The sequence below is a fragment of the Lutzomyia longipalpis genome, chromosome 1, assembly GCF_024334085.1.
Source record: "Lutzomyia longipalpis isolate SR_M1_2022 chromosome 1, ASM2433408v1".
NCBI classification, from domain to species: Eukaryota; Metazoa; Arthropoda; class Insecta; order Diptera; family Psychodidae; genus Lutzomyia; species Lutzomyia longipalpis.
Genome location: NC_074707.1, coordinates 45,047,921 through 45,066,184, shown reverse-complemented (window position 1 = coordinate 45,066,184; position 18,264 = coordinate 45,047,921). Strand labels below are relative to the sequence as shown.

The 18,264-nt window shown below is 39.0% G+C and overlaps 2 protein-coding genes across 2 annotated transcripts; one reads left to right on the top strand and one right to left on the bottom strand.

Moving 5' to 3' along the window:
- Positions 1 to 5,334: 5,334 nt before the first annotated feature.
- On the bottom strand, positions 5,335 to 16,800 carry LOC129787702 (zonadhesin-like). The gene is made up of 3 exons (XM_055823434.1): positions 16,483 to 16,800; positions 6,756 to 8,285; positions 5,335 to 6,654 (listed from the first exon to the last, which is right to left on the bottom strand). The coding sequence occupies exons 1-3, from the start codon at positions 16,532 to 16,534 to the stop codon at positions 5,495 to 5,497; spliced, it is 2,742 nt and encodes a 913-aa protein (XP_055679409.1). The 5' UTR covers positions 16,535 to 16,800; the 3' UTR covers positions 5,335 to 5,494.
- Positions 9,345 to 16,394, top strand: LOC129787703 (uncharacterized). The gene is made up of 2 exons (XM_055823435.1): positions 9,345 to 10,294; positions 15,384 to 16,394. The coding sequence occupies exons 1-2, from the start codon at positions 9,587 to 9,589 to the stop codon at positions 16,164 to 16,166; spliced, it is 1,491 nt and encodes a 496-aa protein (XP_055679410.1). The 5' UTR covers positions 9,345 to 9,586; the 3' UTR covers positions 16,167 to 16,394.
- Positions 16,801 to 18,264: the final 1,464 nt, after the last annotated feature.

Sequence of the window (18,264 nt, the reverse complement as noted above, 5' to 3'; positions counted from 1 at the left end):
TATCTATTTACAAAAAAAACAAAGTGCGTAAACTTCTCTAAAAATGTTTGAAGTGCACAAAACGGCAAAAAAGCGCAAAAGATTGCAAAAAGTGCACTAAAAACATATAAACTTTTTTGCAATATTTTAGTGTTCTTCTAGGGAATTTAATACTAACTTTAATCATAAAATATGATCCAATAAATTATTATGGAAACTCGAGGAGTTTTTTTTACCTATCTTCGAATCAATTTTGAGCCAAAAATCGGCCATTAAATGATCAAAATTGATTAAAATTTGATATTTTTACTTTAAGTATTTTTCACATTTAAATCTTTCTGTTTTCATCTAGTGTTTTATAAATTTTTTAAACCATCATTTAAGTATAGTTTTAATGAATAAAAAATCTTTAATTTTCAAGAGAATTTCACAAATCCTGATTTATTTTTTCCGAGTGTAAATGCATCAGATAAGACATTGGATTCAATGGAAAGTTGTATGAGTTTTCCTGTGTGAGAAAAACAACAAAATGAACAAAAGATGAGTAGCTCTTCGGGATGGGAATACAGCTGTCATAAATTGGGCAGGATGGACACTTGAAGGTTGGAGCCTCTGGGCAGATAAACGTGGCAGATAGTACTAAATCCGGTGACATTAATTTATTTTAAATACATTTTGTGTGTGAGGAATGACCGTTTGGCCAAGACGAACGTTACCTTCTCTTTGCCAAAGTGGCGGAAGTAGATAATGGTCTGGCACTGAATCAATTGCTGCTACGGCATATAAGCAAAAGACATGGAGTACCATCAACCACCAACTCAGTCGTGCCTGAACGATATGGTTCCATGGAAAAAAAGAAAAAAGAGACATCGAGGGATTCATTTGACTGCGATTGCACGAGAGCGTTGCGGACATGAAAGAGTGGGAATAAAAGGCACCCAAAAAGAGTGTAAGTTTAACAAATAAATTTAAGGAAAAATATTTGACATGTTCCAGCATTTCGTCTGTCGCTGAAATGATTGAACCTTCCGCTTTCTATTTTTGACGTGACATGAGACAATTCCGGCGAACCCTTGATTTTCTTGCGCCAGTCTTACTCAAAAGATTCGGTGGGGAATTTCTTTGAAGCATTTTTCTACATAGAAGTGTTAGCACCGTTTTTTTTTTCATTGAGAAATTAAATCATTTTTTTGTGGCAATAAATAAAGCAAAATGAAGACGCAATGAAATTAATGTTCTTGAAAAAATTTATGGCAAAATTTTTGCGCATTCTTTTAGTAGATTTTATCATATCGTGTAAAAGTCTTGCAAAAATTTATAATAAGCACGGAAAAAAATTGTAATTATATTATAATCTTGTTTCTGGTTTCTGCTCGTGTTTTCCTTAACACAGGTACATAATTCAAAAACTTCTTAAGAGTTAGAAGTCTTGAAGTCGTCGTGAATGGAATAAAAAAGCTTAAAATGATTCAAGAAAAATTTTTGACTCCTCTCTTTTTAAAAAACTTTAAAATCTTTTTAAAAGAATTTTAAGCTTTTTATTACTAAAGATCCTAAAAGTGAATCAAAGACCATTTTTATTTTCTTAAACACCTTCTAATCTAATCTAAATCTAAATCTAATCTCTTCAAGATCTAATGAAGGAAATAATTTAATCAAAAAATTGAACAAAGTTTATATTATTCCGATTAACGTCTACTATTTCTTCTAGTCTTTCTTAGAAGTAATTCGTTTAAAAAAATAAATTAGACCTGATTTTCATAAAATATTTTTTATGCAAAATTTGTTGTGATGATCGCAGATTATCCCACCTCGTTCAATCTTTAAGATATTCTACTTTGAGATTGCCGAAAAATATTTCATTCCTCAGCCCACATTTCGAAATGTTTCTCACCATTATTTTAATGTTTAGCGTCAAAAGAATAATAATCCCATGAAATATAGGATTTTCCCATCTCGGTCACTGTCTCCGTGCGTTGATTCTTTTACGGAAAGAAGAAGCGGAAGCGTTTCTATATATGGCGGTAAAAGTTGTTTGAAGCCGTTGAGATGAAAAGGGCCAGTGTTTTTTTCTCTCTTTTAACTCCACAAAATAATACACTTAATTGTTATTTCGGGACCTCATTGATCTTCTACCAACGTGATGATCATCACAAGAACCCGCGTGTTGTTTGTGCTTTTTCTCTTCGCCTTGAGTACAATCTCGCCCCGGCAATTGTATCCTCTCTTGAAAGGAAGAAGAATCCTCCACGCGGAGATTTCTTCGGGGAGAGGAAGTTGAAGTGCAATAAAATGGGATAATAGCTCCATCACACACTCACAATGTATCTCTTTGTTTTTCGGGAGATCATCACTCCGCATTTTTTCTTTTTTTTTGGGGGTATACGTGCGGACCTCACGATGGGCGTGTTCGGGCGAGTAAATATTAAATATTGAATAAAAATATATATTCACTTCATCTCATCGATTCCCAAAAGACAAATAGCTTGTGTCTCTGGATGGACGTTTTTTTCTTGCTTGTCATGCATTGCATATGATCTCTCTCGGGGCTCGGGTGTCTCACCTTGACTTTCGTGGAGGAAGGCACATGAAATTGACCGTGTCGTCTGGCTGAGGAGAGCCAAACAAAAACACATACACGGAAAGAAAAGAGGTCAAGATGCTGTGTGAGAGTTTTTCCCAAAATGTCTCAGTTTTCCAGAGTGGAAGAAAAGAAAAGTATAAAATTTATCTGTGAAGTAGTGGAGCCAAGTGGTAAATATAATTTCATTTAATTTACACTACAAGCACTGGACTAAATATTAGTTCCACCGCAGAATGCTAAGATGTTCAGCAAACAGAAATCCATTTAATAATAAACTTAAACATTATGATCGACAAACAAAGATGGTAATTGTTGTAGCAGCTACCGTATCTCAGAGATGCAACATGATGGATAAACAACGTGCATTTTTTTACCATCTCACAGCCACTGTTCACTCACTCGAAAATGGCTTTTAGAGTAACCAGAAAAAAAGAAAAGGTTTAAGGTTGATGAAGATTTTGTTGTGAACACAAGTTTTTTTTTTGGGAAGATAATTAAAATAAAACTAATTCTAAAATAAATCTAGAATTTCAATATAATAAATTTCATAAAAATGTTCAATCAAGTTTTCAATTCAATTTGGTAAAAAATGTAAAAGAAGTCTCAGAGCGATTAAATTGTTGGTATATTTTGAATGGAAAATTGCTTTTAATCAGTAAAATAATTATGTTAATAGTTACATCGTTGTTTAAATCCAGAAAGAGGAGCTTTAACGCAAGGAACCATTAACAATTTTGCCCATTTTGCATGAACTTTTTTTCTTTAATTAATTTTTTTTTCATCATTATGTGGTCACATTTTCACGACTGTTTGTTTTAGCTAAAGTAGCTTCACTTTTTTTTTCATTCAAGAGCACTCGTCTGGTGAATTTCATCATTCGTGGCTTACAATTATCACAGCTCACAAAGGCAGGAAACACTCATTTATTAGATGAAAAAAAAAGAGAGACAGGAATGGAGGATGAAAATAGAATTTTCACAGAGAAATTTATATGGCGTCATATGAGCGCACATCCGCCATTGCACTCAATTTTTTCTACAATAAAAAAAAGTGAAGATCTCTACGTGGAGACAGTGTGATTTGTAATTATTCCAAAAATAGTATAAGAAGAGCGACAAAACGGTTGCCAAGTGAAGTGTTTTGTGAATTAAAAGACCGTTAAAGAGACACATCTTGCAAGATGCGGTGGTGTGCATTTAAAGAGAAGAAAAATCTCCCTCCCTTTTCATTGAAAGACTGCGTTGCGTAGGTGTCTTGTGAGATGCACCCTCGTTGCTTTTGCTGCGCCTTTTAAAAGTAGGTACATTCAGGACGTATGTTAAAGGTGCATTCGCGTTTGGAAGCAGCTGTCCTTCCCACCCAGTGAGGACATCATCACAAACAATCGTCGTCCCCTTGAAAATGCCGAAATCTCTTGTCGGCAAACTGCATGTTCTGCCTCCCAACATAAAGTTTTCATTACATGCTCACACGTAAAAATATATCCCTCGCCCCTTGCACAACCCCTCAAATGCATGTTTTTCCCGAAATCACGCACAGCTGCTGCTTTTCCAGCAAACATCCCCGACTATCCCGACTACATAGAGATCAAAATTGAGAATTTTCATGTTCTTGGAATTTTTTCTCTCTCTTCTGGGCACCTTGCCAAACTCACTGACTTGCTGACATTGAGCAAACACGCGGAGAACATTCCCAAAAGAAAAAAAAAAACTCCTTCATTGAAAAGGTGAGACAGCGTACACACCTTCCTCTCCCTCCGAAGAATTCACCTTAATAACCGATAAAATGATTGTGAATAATAATTTTTCGGTGCTTCCCTCCGTAAATTGGTGCGTCTAATTTGGAGATGAATTGATTATACTATTTTATTAAGACCCAAAAAGGGATTCGCTTGAGTCGCTACCACCAACAATTCCTTCATCTTTTAGCTTTTTGAGAGAAAAAAGTGTCATTTAGAGGTACCTACAGAAAAAAATGCTTATTCCTCTTTTGGCTCTGTCTTCTCTCACTGCCTATCGAACCGTAACTGTGTTTATTGTAGAACATACTTTTTTTTTCTGATTCACGTAAAACGACATGAAAGCATTTTGGGAAAAATCTCAGACGAAATTCCCCCATTAAAGCCTCATTATAGTCACGGTGGATGATTCTTTGTCGCATGTAATTGCAGTGTGGATGGATTTATTGAGGTGAAATCACAGACTTTTGCTGATCCTCCCACACATTCTTAATTACATGACTCACCCCCATCTGCAGGGCAATTAATTCCAACGGTCGTTTCGGAGCGAATGGGTCATTTCCCTGAACAATATCGTTCGTTGGCCGCATTTCTTTACAATGGATGGGGTAATGTTAGAATGAATTTAAAAGGTGAGCGGTAAATTGTAAAATATATTTAAATGTGATATACCGGGACGATTTCTGAAAAGATTTTTTCAAGCTCTTGAGGAAAATGTGCAAAATCTAAAAAAAATATACAAACAAAAGTGAATAAGCTCCTTTTCCCTTTTCTCCTTAATCTGTACCTCTGAATTCAACTCAATTGAAGTTTTTTACGATCTCTTTTCAAAAACTGATCAAACAACCAAAATACGAATCATTGAATGACGACCAATAAATATTCATATAACCCGTATAACCCTAATTTCCCCTATTTCTCTATAAATACATTATGTTATTAGGCTTCCAAAACTGACTGTTCTCGCAACAAAGAAAAAACCTGCGTAAAAAAAACAGAAAAGATCCCTCATTAAAAGATTCCATATGGCGTATAATTGTCCCAAAAATCATGTTTATTGGTAATTCGAGTCTTATAAACAATATGAAATGTAATTCGATTTTAATTCTATGTTCCTTGCTGGCAATTTAATGTGATTATCGTGCGAAATGAGTTAATACAGAGATGGTACAAAAAACACACACAAAAACAAACTAAACCGCCGCTAAATCCAATCCACCGTGGACGCGCGTTCGCATCACTGCAAACACCCCAATGCCAAGCACGAGGATTAACGCAACAACGGCGGAGGTGGCTGAAGTGACCACCATTGTGGAACTTTCGCTGGGTGTACGATCGAGCGGGAGACTCTCCTCGAGCCCCAGGGAAGAATCATCGCGCCCAAATCCCACCAGGTCTCGAGTGTTTTTCGTTGAAGCAAGAGGACGATCAGTTGTAGGAGGTGCTTCAGTTGTTGCCACAACATCAGGAAATGTTTCAATGCTTTTCTTCGTTTCCATCGCAATATCCACGGCGTCCACAATCGACTGCAGGGCTCCTTCAACGGTGTCACCGTTCAAACTTCTCCCCTCGGGTATAGCTGCGATCTCCGTGGTGATTTCTTCTGTAGTTTCCTCGTGGAATTCCCTCGAAACTCCCTCCTTCTTTCGCACTGCATGATTATCCATTGTTGGTTTTAGTTCATCTTCAATTGCAGAGATTTCTTCGGGGGTTTGACTCACAACCACAGCCTTGCTAACATCCAGTGATCGAGATCTTGCTTCCTTCTTGGCATTCTTGAGGGTGTCCTCTTCACTCTCTGATGAGGCGGGCTTACTAACGGGCTTACTCAGAAGGTCATAAAGGTCATTCTTTGAAAGTGAATAATCCTCACTGACGCTCAAACTCTCAGATCTCATCGTTGTGGAATATAAAGACTCGTAAGTGGTGCTGCTGGTTGTGCTGCTGAAACTGCTACTGCTGCTGCTGCTGCTACTACTACTGCTGCTTGAACTAGAAGATTCCTCCGAAGATGAAGAAGACGATGCTCCTGAAGTTTTCTTCTCAAGCTCATCCTTCAATTTATTCTTTTTCTCTTCAAAAGATGTTGGGGGAGTTGTTACCTCCATCACTTCCTCTTCCTCATTCACCAATGTGGTTGTTTCTACGTCATTTATTGGGTAATTTGTCGTGAAATCTGTTGCAAAATTCTCCCCAAGAATTTCCATTTCTACCCCAGCCAAAGTTTTAGCAGCAATCTTTGCATCTTCAGTGTCCGGAGGGTGAGTTGTGGATACCAAAATGACTTCCTCGAACATATCTTCAGCCAGAACTTGATGATCCTCCTCACGAATATCCAATGGTAAAGTTGTTTCTGTGAAAAGAAGAGATTTTTAATGAATTTCTAAAAATAATTTAAAAGTGGCTCCATTTTCATGTCCACAACTATAAAATTCCTGGAATTCTTCAACTCACCTTCGTAATAAGAAATCGTTGTAATTTCTGTAGGAGATTCTGTGAATACTTCTGAATCTTTCTCTTCCTGAACCTCCTGATTGATTCTCAATTCTTTAACATTTATTTCTTCCTTTTCAGGTACTTCGGGAACTTCCGGAACTTCCCTGGAGATGACTTCATTCTCACGGGAAGATACATATTCAACGCTTTTGTCGGTGGTTCCCTCAATAAATTCTTCTGGGATTGTTGTCACTTCTGGTGGGATTGTTGTCACTTCCGGTTGGATTGTTGATGTATTAATTTCTTTCTCTTTTGTATCCTTTTCCTTCTCAAAATTCACCTCTTCTTTCTCTTTTGCAGGTTCCTCCGTGACGACATTTTGCATTTCGAGAACTTCCTCGAGAATTGATGAGATCTTTCTCATTTCTTCCGCTTCTTTTGGGCTCTCTGTTAGCTGAATCACCGTCCCATCGTCTTCCACAACGGTGAGATGAATTGGTCGCCGTGGCTCCTCAACAGCTTCCTCAAGCCCCTCAATCTTCGGCTGGATATCTTTAGTGAATTCAAGCCTTACTTCGGGATCCGGAATAGCTTGGATGGATTCAATGAGGGGAGATTCACTCTTTGGGTGACTGAACTCTTCGGGAATTTGCTTTGGTGTGACAAGAACATCATTCTCAAGATCATTTTCAGCATCCTCATCAATTGTGTTGATACGTTTCTCAATCTCACGCTTCACGGGGGGATTGGGCGTGCTCTCTGGCTCCTGGCCAAATGATCGCATGAGATACGATGCGATATTGCTGAAGAATTGCGAATCCACACTCCTCACACGGCGATCCAGTGGAGTGTCTTCGTAGTAGTCGTCACTTTCGATGACAATCTTATTCTTAATTTGCGCCGGCGGTGGGTGGGTTGTTGTGGATGTGGGGACAAGGTGCTTAAAGATTGCCCCCATGTCAAGAAAGGGATCTTCAGTGTGTTCCATTGATTTTTCCTGCTTTGCCTTCTCCACATCCTTCTGTTGCTTCATCTTTGCACGCTCAATGAACTGTTTTATCTTCTCTTTGGGAATTTGTGGCTTCTCCGTTGTCCTTGCCTGGTGCTCCTCACCCATTGCCATGAAATCCTCAATAGCTTTAAATTGCTTCTTCTTTATTCTCTGCAAACGAGTCAGCATGGTCATCTCTCTCGATGCCTTCTCCACAAGATGAGAAATATCCTTAATGTCCCACAAATTATTCTCATCAGCAACCCTCTTGTGCCTCTTAACTTCTTCTTCATAGTCCCCACTGAGCCTCTCCTCGTCGTGCAGCTTCTTCTGCAATTCACTAACGACCTTTTCAATGGACTCAATTACACGATCAATGCCCTCCAGAACTCCTTCCACATTTGCATCATTCTGAAAGGCTTCCTCATCAGTCTCCCCAACATTCTCTTGTGGATACTGTGCCTCGTACGGCCTAAATAAATCCTCTAAATCTGTCGTCGTGAGATCATCCGTCGTCGTTGTGGTGGGAATTTCCGTTTCTGCTGCACCCGTTTGAACTGAAAGAAAACTCCCAAAGTTAGACTTTCTCCTTGGCTTCATCAGAATGATTTTTTTTCTTGGAATTTAGGGTTGAAATGGTGTGACCTACAATTTCTCATCATTCCGGGAGAAATGTGATTCTTCTAATCCATCTGTTTACTTAGGATTCATCACCCTTCGCACATTTTTTTCTCTTCAAATATTATTCGTTTTGGTTTGTTTGAAAAAAAAAAGAAAAAATTGTGGCTTTTACCGCAAACTACCCTCTTGGTTTGATAAATTTACTTCTTACGTGAGAATCAGAGGTTTTCTCGTGAAATATTGGATATTAATTAGTCAATATTGTGGTAGAAAGGGGATACAAATGGGAGGCCATTAATAATAAATTTATGGGACAGCGGGGCAAAATGATATATGAAGCACAATATTTTATAAAGATGCTGTGTTTAATTGAAAAATCCTTAAAGCCCTTAAATCCTCCATTTTTCATTAAAAAGTTTTAAATAATTTTTATTAATTTTAATCATAAATTAGTTAATTTGAAAAGAATTTGTTTCATTCAATTAAATAAAAAAAATATAGAACATAGAATGAAATTCATTATTGTCTGAAGTTCTTTAGAAATGAATCTTTGCACCTTTTTTTTCTACCTGCTTTAAGCTCGGAACTTTCCATAGTTAAAAAGTTTGAAATAGAATCCCGAAGTTGTCTTCTTACGACCTCATTATGACCCTTCTTCTAAACATACAATTAAATGTTAATTTATTCAAGAAATCACTTCTTAATGCTTTTTCTTCCTCAACTAATGACGACAACCCATCATTCTCAACTTTTAAATGATTTACGATAATTTATTTCTCGTCAAAAAATATTCATTATTTCTTCCGAGAAATTTGAGAAAATGAATTTTATGATCTTTAACTAAAAAATCGATGCTTTTAGGGGCATTTTAGGGATAGAAGCTGATCGACAGCCACCCTCTTCATCGGTTGGAATGATAAACAAAACGGCGGAGACATAAACAGATGGATGAAGCCACATTAACCGCATTTTGTAGCGTTCGCTTTTCCATGGATTTTCTTGATTTTTCAAACTGTCGTAAATTTCATAAATTTCATTAAATTTTTCAGTCTCTCAACCTTAATATTGGCCAACTGCTAGAATTGTTTTTTCTGAGGTTTTATGTGGGACAGATTAATGAGATTTGTGACGTCCCCTCCTCATTGGAAATTTATTTTAATATCAGTTGTGTCTTGATTCCCAGAGTATCCGCACGGAATTGGGGAGCCGAGCTCTTGGCCCCAAAAATCCCCATAGAATGTCGTTGAGTGATCCGCGCGTGAGTGGACGGAAGAGGCTACTGTCCGGATTGAGCCGGAAGGGGCTGCACCCGAAGTGCGAAGAAGAGAAGTACCATCGCTCTCCCACTGGAAGGGAAAAGATGCTGCCGTCTACGAGGCCCCATGTCGATGGATGTGACCCCACGGGCTCCGTGAGCAAAGGAAAACCCTTTCACTGCCGAGCCAATGGCAGAAGAAGGGCAGAAGTGAGTACCCAAAGATGGAAGAAGCTTCTACACTGCAACATTCGTCGTGGGAGACGAATTCTGCGTGCTGTGCGTCGCGAGACCGACGGTTGTGAAGATGCCCTCCACCGAGATGAGCTTCAGGAGAACACCGAGTGGAGGACATGGATTCCCTTTCGGGGATGGGGAAAGTCCTCAAGCCTGGTGCCGAAGGATGAGCATCAGGAGAACACCAAGTGGAAGACATGGATCCCCTTTCGGGGATGGGGAAAGTCCTCAAGCCTGGTGCCGAAGGATGAGCATCAGGAGAACACCAAGTGGAAGACATGGATCCCCTCTCGGGACTGGGGAAAGCAGCATCCAGAGAACACCAAGTGGCTGACATGGATTCCCTCTCGGGAATGGGGAAAGTCCTCAAGCCAGATGCCGATGGATGTCAATGGGACGTGGCGTGCGAGGACACTCGCAGAAGAGACAGGAATCAGCGAAAACCTGTATCAAGTAACTATGTTTCATGTTTAACAATTCTCGTCGAATGACGAGTGGCGCCCAACATAAAAGTCATTTAAAGTAACTTGTAGAAATCTAAATTAAAGTTCTTGCTTTTCTTTTTCTTAAATAATTTAAATTAAAAATGCTAATTAAAGTTGCCTACTTGTGGATAAAAGAAATGAGTTAATTCTTGCCCATTTTAATCATGAAAATTGAAAGTCCAAAATAAAATTTAGTAGTGCAAAAGTATAAAGAAAATCTTTTCTTTCCCATGAAAAGAGGTTCATTTCAATGGCGCCCAACTATGCGCTCTTAAGTAACTCACCTTTGAGAATTTTTCTTTTTTTTGCCGTTTTTTCTTTTTATTTGAAGAGATATGGTTTTGGTATTGAAAGAGTCTTATGTTTTATCATTTTTTCTGAATTTAGCCGTGTGGGCAGGCTGTTAAAGTTAATTTTCTTTTGAATAGAGAGCCGTTCTGGGGATGAATGAAGGGATATTTGTGGCAATTCCTTTCCCCCAGAACCTCTCAGTTTTTCATGCGATCTCAGGACGAATGAGAGAGTCGAAACGCGTAAATTCGACAGGCTTTCTCCCTGAGATCGACATTATATGCTAAAGTTATTAAAGATTTCTTTTTCAAATTTTATTATAAAAATTTTCATGCAAATTGTGTCGTTTGCTAACATTGTGATTGTCTGTGGAGTTTTGTGATCTCATTTAGTCCCTTTGAAAATTTAAAATTCCTTGAGGGAGAGAGCGGGAAATTTGATTTCCTCGAAATGATGAGGAAAACCCCGGAAATCTTTGACTTTTATTTAACCTTGTTGAGCCATGACATTGCTCCACGGTCAAAGTGTGTTGGCTTATCACATAGCGGTGATCTCTTTTGAGATAATGGTTGAGAGATTAAATTAAACTTTGTCCCCTAAAAATTTTGGGGATTCTTTAGTAGTAATTCTTTTTCAAAAATTTTTTTTGCGAGAATTTTAAAATTTTACCGGTGCATAATTTTAAATCTTTTCTTTTATCTTTAATTATGCACTGTTGGGGAATTGTACTTTCAATTAGTTTTGATTCTTTTTATTTGCGATCAGTCCTCTTGGACTTTGATTGGTTGAATTTGGTTTTGAATTAATTTATTGGAGTATTTCCTCGTTTTGCCATTGAACGCGGGGCATGCGCTGTGGGTTGATCGGGGGCGGGTGCCCTTCGATTTTCTGATCCCCGTATCTTGCTTAGGCAATTGATTAAGCGGGTTGAACAGAATTTGCTGGACCATTTGTGACCCGCTTTTCTCGCGTGCTGCGTCCTGCGGGCAATGATGGAATGAGGGAAGTTATTCTGTTTTTTTTTGAAGTTTTCCAAGTTCAGAATATATTGCTGACACGTGCACCGTGCTAAAGATTCACGGATATTGGAATAAAGCTTTTGAACCCAAGTGCTTTAAATGCAATTAATTTGTCTATTCTTTTTGCAAACAATTTCCCCTTTTCCTTTAAAAAGCAATTATGTGGCAGGACAAATGGCATATGGTTCGGTGGATGGCGACCAAATTGAATTTTCTAGCAAATTTTCCTTTTTTTTTCCCATGTTAATTCCGATTCTAAACGAATTTTGCGGTAGGGAATTTGCTAATCAGAATAGTTGTGATTGAAGTTTTCTGATCACAATTTTCTTGCTGAAAGTTTTCCTTTATTTAATTTTGAATTTAAAATTTATTAATTCTCGCGTTTTCCTGATCCCTGCATCGGGCGTTGAGCATGCGATGCGAGCCGACTCAGGATGGGCGGCCGTTTATTTTCCGGACCTCGTATCTTGCTTAGGCAATTGATTAAGCGGGTTGAACGGAATTTGGCGGATCGCTTGTCGTAAACTCTGTCCTTGCGTTAGCGTTTGACGAACGGTGATGGGTTTATGGAAAATTAGCGCTTTTCATTTGATAAGGATGTTTTTGGAACAGCTTGCATTGCTGCTTGGAATTTAAGGGAGAGAATTGCTTAATCTATTTTAAATTAAACCTACTGAATAGGTAGTACAAACATCCTTGGAAAGCTTTCTTGTTTAAGCGTTAGATTTTCTATCCGGGGATGGAGGTCTCCTCAGTGGTTTTTCGGCGTATGTTTTTCACGAGACCTCTTGTTTTCTTTCCCCGTCGTGAAGTGGCGCCTCCTTCCACGGGATTCCCAGCTTTAGTCTGGTTTATCCAGTTCGGATGTGAGTCCTTCCCTTTTGAAGAGCTCGCCGGAAAAATTTTGGGATTCGTCCCGAAGTTTCGCCGTGGATTCTGGTTTGAGGAGATGTGTAGCTTCTCCCAGATCCATCCGACCCCATTGAGATGTGAGACCGTTGGTGGTTTCTTTCCTCGCACCCTCTGTGTGAGGATCTCAAGGAATCTTGATTAGCTTTTGCTTCGATGCCTCTTGTGAGAACAATTAATACTCTAAATGGGTGATTCTCTTTTGATAATTCGTTGGGAACGTCTGGTCGGTTCGAGATCCTCCACTTTCTTTTCTTTTTATTTTTCTCGTTTGAAATTCATCGCCAACCCCAGGGTTTGACTTTGTTGACCCTTGCATTCTCTTTCCTTTCCTAAATATTTCCAATCATCCAATATCACCATTAAACCAGGATCTGAATTTATTCAGAGATTGGTTAATGCCCTTTTGTACAGGTTTTGCAAGGAGAGAAGTTAATTGAAGCATGTTCCGCAGGAACTAGGTTTTAACTGTCTTTACTTACTCTCTCCATATTTATTCATTTTGTTCAAACCGGAAGGAAGGTATCGAATTGCTAATTGGAGAATTTATTATTGTTGATTCCTCAATAGTTGCAGTATGAGGGGAGATTTTGCATGAGTATCAGCATTCTTGGTGAGAGTCACGTTTTGAAATTTGTTAGAGTCGTATCATGCCTTATTTGGCAAGAGCTCTTTCGGATGGCATTCGTTGATTCGTAATCGGAGATGTTTGTTCCTCGAATTCTTTCCCCTGCACTTGGCAGAATCCAATTAATTCCATCCTTCCCAATCCTATGAAAGTACATGCACAAGATGCATAGGACCCATCCCACCTAACTAGTAGAGTCAATACTCCTTTTGCATTCTCGTCTAGTCCGCGGAAAAAAAATAATCACATGAAATAATAGAAAGATTCCTTCCTCTTGTTGCCATGCGACCACCTCCAATGGTAGGGCAGAAAAGTGTCATCTGGACCCATACTTATTCTCGTGGGCTCGTGGATGAATCACAAGAAAGCGAGGACGGCGTACCTCCAAGGTTGTCTCCTTCTTTTCATAGGTGCTCTCTGACGGTGACCTCGAGGCAAGGAATCGTCGAAAATTGAAGAGTGGTGGAGGAGTTGAGCGGCGAAAGAGAAGAGAGAAAGGCAAAACAGGAGTCAGATTGACAAAGAGCCCAATGAAAGGGGTGGTCCTTTACACCAACCTGGGATAACTCTGCATATGAGCCTTTTGCTCGAATGGTGGCGGCGACTGAGTTCACATCCACCCAGTACGCAATCTCACGGATGGAGCCGAGGCCCTGAAAAGCCAAATCTTCATCGAAGGTTCACCCCGTTCGTGCCCATGTCTAAATTCCACCCCCTCTACGTTTTTTTTTGAAAGAGAATGAGGAGAAAGAAAGTAATTTTGGGCCTCCGGGTGAGCTGGAGATTGGAGGAATAAAAAATAGGGTAGGGGGGCCGGTGAAATGCCGAGGGGAGGTGAACTCAGTAAAGAGAGAGAGGAGGAAAGAGGGGAAGGAGGAGAGAGAGAAGGAGGAGAAGAGAGAAGGAGGAGAAGAGAGAAGGAGAAGAGAGAAGGAGGAGAGAGAGAGAAGGAGAAGCGGCGTTGAGGATTCTTTGCCTGGAGACCATCTGATGAGATGCTCCTGTGGGGAGCTGGTGTCGGCTAAGAAGGGACAATGGACGAGTGGACGTGTGTGAAGTCTTAAGGTTCTCGGGAGACTTATGGAGCGAGGAGCCAACGAGAGATGCCAGCAGTGGTTAACGCAGTTAGGATCTTTCGCCCCCCAAATCCGTTGTCCAAGGCTCACGTTATGCAAAGCGCGTGAGTCAATGTCTTACGAGTTTGCGGAAGGATCAGAGAGAGAAGTGGAGATAAATTTAAAGTCCATCTCACCTTTCCCCACACAAACACTTCCGCGTTGCTAATAGCAAATGCTGGTAAGGAAAGAGAGACCATCAGTTTGAAGAAAGCTCAAGAAGCTTTATTATGAGTCACACCGCCTTCCTTCCAATCTTGAATTTCTCTAGTAAAACAAATTTTCCCTCCTTCACTTTTGTGACTCTCGTAATGATTAAGGATCTTTAAGATACTTTAGATCCACCAGTTGAAGGGGTTGTTGGAAAGCACTTTTATTTTGATTTCATTTTTTTTTGAGTCTGATTAACCTGAAGAAACTCAATCTACAGGATTGAGGAGAAGAAGACTGTGGGTTTTGAAGAAGAAGGGCAATTAGAACAAAGTTATCCTTTGTCATTCCTTAATTTCCCTTCCAATTCCTTTCCTTGCCTTTTTCCATCTCGAAACCTTTTCTAAAGGGCGTGATATTCACTCGAGGGTTTGGAGGAGCGGGATACATAATCCCCATAGTTTTCACCTCTTCTAGGTGCGATCAGCTCGTATTCCCTTTAATTTATTTTAGTAAATATTGAGGCATAAATTCTTTAATTCACCCAATAAAGTTTCATTAAATAATTACGCCGAACGTGGAAGAAACCGATGCCAGCCCTTCTGTCCTTTGCCAATGTTTAAAAGATTTTAAAAGTAAAATTTCCTTTGCCTACATCACCTTATTAAGAATAAGTAAAAGTTCTTTTCTTTTTTTTTATTTCCTTTTTTTTTCTTTTGTAACTAAGAGGTGATGTAGCGTTCGCTTTTCCATGGATTTTCTTGATTTTTCAAACTGTCGTAAATTTCATAAATTTCATTAAATTTTTCAGTCTCTCAACCTTAATATTGGCCAACTGCTAGAATTGTTTTTTCTGAGGTTTTATGTGGGACAGATTAATGAGATTTGTGACGTCCCCTCCTCATTGGAAATTTATTTTAATATCAGTTGTGTCTTGATTCCCAGAGTATCCGCACGGAATTGGGGAGCCGAGCTCTTGGCCCCAAAAATCCCCATAGAATGTCGTTGAGTGATCCGCGCGTGAGTGGACGGAAGAGGCTACTGTCCGGATTGAGCCGGAAGGGGCTGCACCCGAAGTGCGAAGAAGAGAAGTACCATCGCTCTCCCACTGGAAGGGAAAAGATGCTGCCGTCTACGAGGCCCCATGTCGATGGATGTGACCCCACGGGCTCCGTGAGCAAAGGAAAACCCTTTCACTGCCGAGCCAATGGCAGAAGAAGGGCAGAAGTGAGTACCCAAAGATGGAAGAAGCTTCTACACTGCAACATTCGTCGTGGGAGACGAATTCTGCGTGCTGTGCGTCGCGAGACCGACGGTTGTGAAGATGCCCTCCACCGAGATGAGCTTCAGGAGAACACCGAGTGGAGGACATGGATTCCCTTTCGGGGATGGGGAAAGTCCTCAAGCCTGGTGCCGAAGGATGAGCATCAGGAGAACACCAAGTGGAAGACATGGATCCCCTTTCGGGGATGGGGAAAGTCCTCAAGCCTGGTGCCGAAGGATGAGCATCAGGAGAACACCAAGTGGAAGACATGGATCCCCTCTCGGGACTGGGGAAAGCAGCATCCAGAGAACACCAAGTGGCTGACATGGATTCCCTCTCGGGAATGGGGAAAGTCCTCAAGCCAGATGCCGATGGATGTCAATGGGACGTGGCGTGCGAGGACACTCGCAGAAGAGACAGGAATCAGCGAAAACCTGTATCAAGTAACTATGTTTCATGTTTAACAATTCTCGTCGAATGACGAGTGGCGCCCAACATAAAAGTCATTTAAAGTAACTTGTAGAAATCTAAATTAAAGTTCTTGCTTTTCTTTTTCTTAAATAATTTAAATTAAAAATGCTAATTAAAGTTGCCTACTTGTGGATAAAAGAAATGAGTTAATTCTTGCCCATTTTAATCATGAAAATTGAAAGTCCAAAATAAAATTTAGTAGTGCAAAAGTATAAAGAAAATCTTTTCTTTCCCATGAAAAGAGGTTCATTTCAATTTTCAAACCCAAAATTCACTTTAAAAAAAATTCAAAATAAAAGAAAAACTTACCTAAATGCAATAAAATAATCGCTAAAAGCGAAAAATTCTGCCACAGGGGCATTTTGGATGCTGCTGCAACCACGCAGAATGAACAGAAAATGCACAAAAAAGCTCCTCGAAAAAATATATAGAACACTGAACTATTAAATTGTCCTTCACTCCTCCACCAAACACAGAATAGTCACTTCTTTTCTAAGAAAACACCAAACAATGCTCCCAAAAAATATGCACAGAGATAGAGAAGGGTCAGATGATGCCCTTTGGTCTGCCTGCAAGAAATGTGTGTCTGTAGGGATTGGAATGCGGCACAAAACTAACTTCCAGCTGACTTAAAATGCAACTGAGGCGAAGTTATGCCAAAAAGTCCCTTTTTGCCTCTGAGGGTGTGCACAACTACAAGGACAACAAGTCACAGGTCAATGCTGCACGAAGAGACCCAAACACCAACACGCAGCCAATGATCTTTATGAACCTTCCACATAATTCCCCTTCCCCCAAAATGCATCGTTGTCTCTGCTCTAATTACTTATCACATTTCCCCTCCCTTAATTATCATCATCATCCCATATGGAATCCTCATGGTCCGTGCCATCCAGGAATATTTCATTTTATTCCCTATTTTTTTTTGTTTTTTAATTCCCACATTAGACAACAAAAAAGGGACGCTTTTCGTTTAAGAGCGTGACTAAAAGCCACTTCCTCAATTTACGCCGTAGAACAACATATTTTTCGGGGGTTTTTGAAAATTTCAATATTTCATGAAATTTTTAAATTATCAAATTGTTTATTGTTGGGTTATCAGGGAAATCACGGTTTATCTGACTGTCAATTAATGATTGATTGATTGTAAATCTTCAGTATTGTTTATTTGATTTGAACTCGTTGTTTTAACATTAAAAATACGGAGATTTTTCTTCAGAGGAAATTAATTGAGAATTAAGCATCTTGTGCGCTTTCAGCGACGTTTTGCTTTATTTAAAATCATCATCAGGCATTCACAAAAGACACCATTATAAAAAAAATATAGAGAAATATAACGGTATCATACAGCCAAATACATAAATGAAAGTTTAAAAATAAATCGAAACATCGCTGAAAGCATCAAAACAGTCGTTTTTCAATAGACTGTCTATGTAGAAAAATCCTCATTCTCATAACAGTCAGTCGTAAAAAAACATTTTTCATCGCTCAAATTTTTCAAAGTAAAGTTTTAAAAAAATAAAGATTTCACATGGTCTTGATAAAAGAACTTTTTTTATAAATCGTTTATGAATGAATGAAAGACTTAATGTCTTTTCCTTTTGATCTTTATTCATGTCATTTAGCATATTGAAGGTAGATACGGTAGATACTCAGAATACAAAGAAAAATATAAAATATTTTTAAAAGAAATAATTTTTCATTAATTTTGAAATTTTCAATTAAATTTTTATGGCATGAAAATGCCTTTTAGTCATCCCACAATTACTCTAAAAAAAAAGAGACACCCATATTGGAAGGTCAGGAATTTATGCACACAACTTTTCGAAGATCTTATCATTTTTGAGGTTTTCTCTACTTCCTCCAGCAACAAGCCGATGACAACGCACCACAATTGATTTTTTCCCACCCAGAATTTCAGCAAAAAAACGCCTCTCTAAGCCCGCATGATAAGGTTCTTTTTTTTTTTCAAGCCCCCAAAAATTTAGTATTTGATGAGAAGAAGAAAAGAGAGAAGAATAAAAGAAGTGAAAGTTTTAAGAAAAAAAAACTATTGCAATGAAGTTTATCAACTATATATTTTTAATTTTT